General features: G+C 39.3%; 1 protein-coding gene across 1 annotated transcript in view; it reads right to left on the reverse strand.

Moving 5' to 3' along the window:
* Positions 1-7,978, reverse strand: part of raver2 (ribonucleoprotein, PTB-binding 2) — a gene marked incomplete at its 5' end in the record, with an annotated part of 74,334 nt that overhangs the window by 14,182 nt on the left and 52,174 nt on the right. Inside the window, one exon of the mRNA XM_083911356.1 lies at positions 3,390-3,510. Within this exon, the coding sequence (XP_083767482.1) occupies positions 3,390-3,510 (121 nt within the window). The remainder of the gene's footprint in view (positions 1-3,389; positions 3,511-7,978) is intronic.

Raw genomic sequence — 7,978 nt, forward strand, 5'->3', positions numbered from 1 at the left:
CACTGCTTGGTTTTCACAACTCAGGAAGTATTTGCCTGTATCTGTAAAATGCTAAGAGACATATTGTAAAATGTGTAAAGAAATTTAAAACATATCTGCTGCAATGTAGAGGAACTGTGAAACTACAAGATGACCTCACCACATTCATAAAGACGGCAGCCACAGTGCTTAATGTACAAGGAGATTTCCTTCTCTTTGTGTTCTTCCACCACCACTTTCAGTTAAACTTTCTGCTGCTATGGCAACCACTACCAGCAGAATTCAAAAGTACTTTCACTGGCATTGCTACATGCAGTCTTTTGTCGGATCTGTGGAAAAGCACATACTGACAGATATCTTTTCAGACTAAGGAGGGATATCTATGACTGCAGCTGTTTTGTGATCTTTTTATGGTGCTCAGTTAATTGCTAATGTTAGCATATAACTGTTATATTCGCTGCTAGAAGCTAATGTGCTGCCAACACAACAGGTAATTGACTGTTAGGGCTGCAATTAAAGATTATTTTCACTATCAATCAATCTGTCTACCTTTTTCTCTATATAGTCAATTAGTTGTATAGTTTAAAAAAATGTCAGAAAATGATAAAAAAAAATGCCAATCAACGATTCCCAAAGCCCAAGAAGACGTCCTCAACGGTCTTGTTTTGTCCATAGCTCAAAGATATTCAGTTTACTGTCACAGAAAAACAAACAAACACATTTAAGGAGAATCTGGACCATTCATCTTCTATACATTTCTAATTTGATAGGTCTAGAACGTTACATTTGTGCTTTTAGGACCTTTTTCGGTATCTCCAAATATCAAAGCAGATTGACGCGCTCATATTGCTGGTGCACGCGCTGCCATTTAAAACAATAGCTGTAAAGCGTCAGACGCTTTCAGTGCCTTCGTGATGATCTCTAGCCGATGACACTGTGCTTCCTCTGGCACGACAATGCAGCTCATTTTACAGTCACATTTGTGAATCCAGTGTTCTTGCTGCCGTTTGTATACAACTTTTTAAAACACTTTTGGTCTAAGTCCTGTTCATCGTATCTCATCATCATTTTCTGAATTGTGTTTACTATTATTATTAAATTTATTGTCCAATACCGTTTTCACAGTTTCACTTCAGCTTCAAGTAAAAAACGTCAAAAAGCCCAAATGCTGCCTTCAGCCTTTTATTTGAAGTGTACTAAGCTCGCTGCACAAGGACAACCTGGTTCCTGAGGAATCTTGTGGAATGGTTACTGCTGTGCATGTTTGTGCGCAATAATTGTTTTTTCTTCCAAATAGAATCAAGTAATGAATACACAGGAGGTACAAGATGTACCGCCAAATGTTTTGGTTTGTTACAACTGTTTCAACACCTGGTGTGGTTGCTTCAAAATGCTGAAGTAAATTGAACTGCACTAATGTTAAGAATTTACACTGTTATTATTATTTTCATCATTGAACACAGAAAAATCTCTCGCTTACCAAATCCCTATGGCAACATAAAGAAGCAGGTTTGCATTGAGGGACATTTTCTATGGGTTCTTGATAAGCTACAGTGTAAAAACTACAGAACAGATAATTATTTAATGGGAAAACCGCGTATAGGTATACAAAACTAAGCTAGGTTTGCACACATTCACACACTTGAACACATTTTCTCTTTTCAGGATTCATATCCACAAGGCTTCGCTCACCTTCAGGCGATTGCCGCTCTACACCTTCACGCATGCAGTACACACACCCTTTCTTTGGCTTTTGTGTGTGTGTGTGTGTGTGTGTGTGTGTGTGTGTGTGTGTGTGTGTTATTTCTCTGAATCACAAGGCCTCCTCATTATAAATGTAAGCGTCAATGCTAATGGTAGCTTCCTCCAGAGGTAGAGAAAGTTTAACATTTAATCAAGGTCCTAATTTTAGACTTTAATTGTGCGTGCTCTTCTTTAAGAGAGCTCCCCCCACCTCCCCATCTACTCCTCTTCCTGTTCTCATTTGTTCCACTAATGTCACACGATTTCATTTTAATACCTGATTAGCCATTTATCAAATAATGAAGCCGTCGACGAGGTGATTACAGTATATAAGAGGGACAGACTCTTACAGTGGATCTTTGATTATTATTCAAGACCCCTCAGGAGTGGAAAGACTACTGAAAGGAACAAGTTCAGGAAGCTGATTGGCTTTAAAATCTGAGGGTATTCAAAATGTGCGGCATAAATGCAAATTTGATAAACGATTTTGAAGCTTACGTTTTTTAGTTGCACATTAACAAGGGAACGGCACTGACTACAAACTAAATGTATGCACAATAACAAAAAAGGTCTAGATGTTACTGATTGCTGCGTATTCAGAATCTGCAAGACTTAAAGTTACACTTTATCCATTTTAATTCAGGTCTGTGTCATGTGGGCGTTCAGATGAACAGTGTTTGACCTGTCTCAGTGCTGGAGGTCCCCGAAGAACGGATCATCGGAGATATGCTGAAATCGAAACATGTCATCGGGCAGATTTCGGCAGAGAGTGATGATGTTCAGTGGATTTTCACATCTCCAATGCTTCGTCTTTCAGGGCCTTCCGCTAAGGAGACAGGCCAAACACCCTTCAACTGAACACAATTTCCGCGACACAGACCTTGATAAAAACGGGTAAAATATCTTTTAAACTTTAAGGCCAATTTACTTGCTTCTCCAAGTTTTTGACTACAACAAACAGACTTCCTCAGCATATGTTATGTCATAGCCATGCCATCGTTTTCTACCTTTAAAATCATTTTCTGCCATTCATAAGATTCCATTTTTTCATCCTCAGCCAAGGAGCTTTTTTTTTTTCGTTTTGATGGTCAGCAGGATTAAAGAAAAACTCTTACAGTGCAAGATAGGGCATGGTTTTGGCTGAGGTTCGGCCTCTTAGAGTGCCCTTCAAGTTTGCAACTGTCATGTTTACTTGTACTTGTTGTACAATCATTCATGATCAAACATTTTTATTTTTTCTGATTATATACTATATTTTGAAACACCTTGTTGTTTAATATGGGTCCCTGCTTTATTGTTTATGTATACTTGTGTTTTATCATCATTTTGTGACCGTTTTATTATTTTCTTACAATCGCAGTCGCTATCAATTCATCGTACAGCTGGTTATCTGTTCTCCAGATTTAACTTCAAAGGGATGCGTGACACCTCCTGTTGTGCCAGCTGATCTCAGTCACACTCTCTAGTGCACTCCCGTCCATTCCAGCTCTCGATAAAGTATTTCAGGGAAAGCTAGAGCAAGGTCGTCGCACACAAATAGCCCGAGGTGTTATATATTTCGTGACATGTGCTGGTGAGGGTCATTTTATAATTCTGTGGGTTAAAAGAGACCATGGAAAAATATTGAGTACAGTATATTACAAATTCCGACTTGCAGCAGCACATACCTCCTCTCTTCCCAGTGTGGTACGGCCTCATGAGGATCTGCAGGGCAGCAGGATTGGTCATACTGGTCAACAGCTGGGCTAGGTTTGGTTCTGGTAGCAGACCTTTTCTATTACTCAGAATCTGCAGAACAAAAACAAAAAAACACACACATACACAAGTTAGAGAAAGAACAGTGAGACTATGTGTGTGTGTGTGTGGTGTACAGTATGTGTTTTGATCTTGTCATTAGGAGTCCCTGATGGCTGTAGTAATCATTACACTAGTTTACATCAGCGGGGTATGTCTGTGGTGTCAGCAGAGGGGAGTCGATCTGGGAGACAAAAGAAAAAAAGAGAAAGAGCTTTTTGAGAAAGACAAAAGGGGCAGGAGATGGAAAGGGACAGGGATGAGAGATGGGAAAAATAAGGCAGGAGAAGAATCAGGAGGAAAAAGTTGAAGTAGAAACTTGAGGAAAAAGTAAAGGCCACAGTTTAGACACTAATTCCTAAGTTCTCTGCCAATTTTACATGTCGACATCATGTTTTAAAAAAAACTCAAGACATTCTTCTGTAAAAGTTGTGGCAATCTGCTGCAATCTTGCAATCCTGCTGAGGTGAGAATAAAAAATCACACCGACTGGAAAGGAACAAACAAGACAATTTTATATTTTAAGTGTACACAGTGCAAACCAATCATAAGAGAGCAGCACATCACTTTAAAGCTCCTAAGAACATGATTTCAAATTGTATTTCTAATGAAATTAAATATTTGGTAGCAAATTTGCAACAATATAAGTTGAGAAAAAACAACATTGCTAAGTAGTGATTCGTTTTACACTGAAAAGCAATAGAAAAGACTTCAGTAAAAATGAAAAATATTGAAATATCCCAGTGATGTGACAAAACAGTCCAGAGTTTGGTTTACAACTGCTTTTATGAAGGATGCCATTTTCATGACAAAAAGCTCATAAAGAAAACTGAGTTTTAGGACCATGAAATACTTGGCTCAGAGTTTTGAAAGCTGCATAAGAGGAATCTACTGTTTGTGTGAACACCAAATTATACAAGAGATGAACCTAGAAATACTGACTCCATATTTAAAACAGGATGCAGACTCAGACAAATATGTCATGAGGAGGAATGTTGTAGTCTTGTGGATACTTTAAATGTCAAGTTACAGTTTTTAACTCACATTTTTTAAAGATGATTCCTTTGGCATTTGCACAGAGACAGACAATGACCGGAGAGAGACGTCAAACAAAGGTCTCCTGATGGAATCGGAGGTTGTATATAGTTTGCATCTGAACCAGATCTTAACTATTCATCTCCCGGAATGTGGATGTGTTAAAAAAATGTCACTGGGTCGTAAGTATGCACTAGGAAGAAAAAGGTGAATGTGCCACTGCTACTAGAGTTATGGACTTATGTTCTCAGCTTGCAGCTCCACCTCTGATGTGACCATTTAGCACTGCTCACTGTTTCAGCCTGCTTGTTTGCCCAGACTTTAGTTACTTTGTGTTTTTATATTTAACATGTTTCACAATGTTGTTGTAGATACATGTTGTATTTAATTCTGTTCTTAGCACACATGCTGTGTATTTCCCTTGTTAAAGGTGAAGCATATATTGAATTTAAAGTATTGGAGGTTTTTGTTTTCACTCCCAGGACTTATTCCTTCTAACAGTCCCTAAAGTCTGTACTGAACTGGGAAAAAAGCGTGTTTAAGTTTGCTGCTCCCTCTGATTGAAACCAGTTACAAAACCACCTGAATCTTAGGGAGCTGGTTTTGTTGGACACATTTAAAGCAACGCTAAAAGACTTTGAAGCCATCACATCCGGCTGTAGATGTGATTTGTATGTTGAATTATATTTTGATATCTTAGAAGTGTCTTATTTCTTACTTGTTTCCATTGAATTGTCTGTGTTACGTCTGAAATTGTGTTACCTGTGCTGCCGAGCAGGACGCTCTTAAAAAATAGATTTTTAACCTCAATGAGTCTTTTTCCAGGTTAAATAAAGGTGAGATAATTTTTTTTCAAAAATACATTTGACACAAGCTGAATTTCCTGGAACTTAACAGATCTCTGCTGACTTGCATTTAATGGAAATACATACTGTCAGGCACATCCCCAAATAATGGAATCACTCATTACGCTACAGAATTGAATTCAACAGACTCAGATGAAAGCTTATTGAATTAGACTGCGTCAAATCGAATGGAGCAGCCCTTAGATCCTCCTCAGCACTGACAGTGGGGCGGCGGGGCTCGCTGTCTGGCCCAAAGACACTGCTATTTAAAACAACATTAGCAGGATGGTGATATTTCCTCCTCGTCTACCCCTGAGCTACAGCATGACTTCAGCTCAAGTCAACCTTGTTTCCTCCCTGTCACATCCTGCGGAGAGAGCATTACTGACTGGGATGGAGAGGCTCTGACTCCAGCCTGTCAGCAAGAGAGTCAGGGGAGAGTCTGGTGCACACATACAGTATGTGTATTTGTGTGTTAGAGCAGGGAAAACTGGCGTACATTGTGTGCCATAGTTCCACAAGGCCAGTCATAGCTGACAGCGTCTTTCAAGGGAAGAGAGAGGAGGGGGAAGGAGGAAGGTGGGAGGAGGAGAGCTCTCTCGTTTCTTTTCTTTCTGATGGAGAAAATGTCAGTGTGCATCAGTCTGTTTGGCTACTGGCAGAAAATCCAGCCACACACCCACACACTAACACACACTCACACATGCCGGGGAGGTAAGGGAGCCGCGAAGAAAGGAAGGCGAGAAGTGTCGCGTAAGGAGAGTGAGGGAGGGAGAAGACAGGAGGAGGGAGGAGAAGGCCATCTGGTCCTAAGCGTTCACATTCACATTCACATTCACTAACTGTAGAAATGAGAGAATCGCCTCAGAGTCGAACTGCAGCCAGCAGTGAGTCTTGATCTCTTCCTTAAGGTCTGATGTTTCTTTTACCAGCTGCTCACATTCACTGAAATAATCTTAAAAAGTGTCTTGGGGTATTTGCAGTCCCCACAGCCTAAAATTCTCTCTCTAACTCTTTCTGTTTCTTCCCTTTTCTGGTCTCCTTCTCAACCAATCCCCCCTATTCTTTCAAAGAGTTTATGTCCTCCTTCCTCCTTACGTCTGCCTTATCTTCTTCAGCTAATTTATTCAGTAGCACATTTTCTCTTAATGTCTTTTCATCCTCTTAGTTGCAATTCAGGCTCTATGACCATCACTTGCTCTGCTTTTCACCCTGTAATTTCCAATCCATCCATCTCAAGGCCACTGATCAAAATCACAGAGAATACAGCAGTCAGACAAAAAAAGTGGTAGTGTAGTAGTTGAATGTAGTAGTAGAAATGTAAGAATGAGTAAATTATAGCACCCTTACTGGGCTAATGTACGTGTTGGTACAGGACACTGTGTCAAAGCTACAAACTTTTAATTTTAGGAGTTCATAAACTCAATTAGTGTAATCTAAAATATTTATCATCAGATGAGAGTAAAGCAGCAAGCTGGAATGGTTTCCTATGGCCTATGGGTAACTCATAATGAACCATAAACCTGCAGTTCATATAAAAAGTATGATTGAGGCCTTCCACGTGACATGAGCTACACTGTTGTAATTTGCCTATAGGCTGTTCAGTGTACATAACACAACCAAATTACCATTGACATTGTGAATGAGTTCCATTATTAACTTTGGATCATTACGGTTTATTTGACTCCATGTAAAGCCATATTAAAGCACATAAGAAAACCTACTAAATCTACATGGTGATGTGTGCATTTACTAGTGTTTACTGGAATTGCTCAAAGCAAACATATTGTTGCTTTCACAACACCCATTTTTGGATGAAGATTAGTAGAGGAGAACCACTTTGAGAAAAACATCTTTTCAAGTGGTCGCTAGGGGCAGGTTTCACAATGGAGCAATTTCTCATTGACCCCCATGTTTAATAGGCCCATTTCACAGCATAATTCAACCTATTTAAGGCCTGGGACAAAAAAACACTCTAGTCTGTATGTTTAGGTCATATCTCCCTTACATAAACATTAAACAAACTTGTTAGTACTCATGTGATTGATTTGGATTACAAAAGCACTGTAATCTTCTGTAGAGTCTGTAATGTTTGCTTGCCCATTTTGACTACATTATAGTTAGATATAATGTACTCGTGAAAAGCAACAACCACTGCTCCCTTTCCACAGCTGATCACTTGTATTAACATTGTGTGTGTGTAAGTCTGCTGTATCTGTTTGAATGCATGAGTGTCACACTGTGTCGTGAGTTTGGTTTGTTTTAAGGCAGAAGGAGACAATGGAGGAGCCCAATCAGCCTATAGAACTATAATTATGATGTCAGTGTCTCTCAGCTACCACATTACTGTGTGGGAGGGATAACACAGCTACATGTTTATATGTATATCAGAAATATGCATTTCTGAATGCTGATCGTGCAGTATAGTAACCAGTTGGCACTGGCTTCAAAATGAACATGTCTGCTTGTTTGCATGTTTACTTATAAGCTTGAGAAGTCCAGTGTATGGATTTGAGGAAATGATTCAATGGAGAAGATAAATGTTATAGGATATCAAAAACTATGTTGCGTTCATCGTACTC

This window comes from Echiichthys vipera (genome assembly GCF_963691815.1).
Source record: "Echiichthys vipera genome assembly, chromosome: 3".
NCBI lineage: Eukaryota > Metazoa > Chordata > Actinopteri > Perciformes > Trachinidae > Echiichthys > Echiichthys vipera.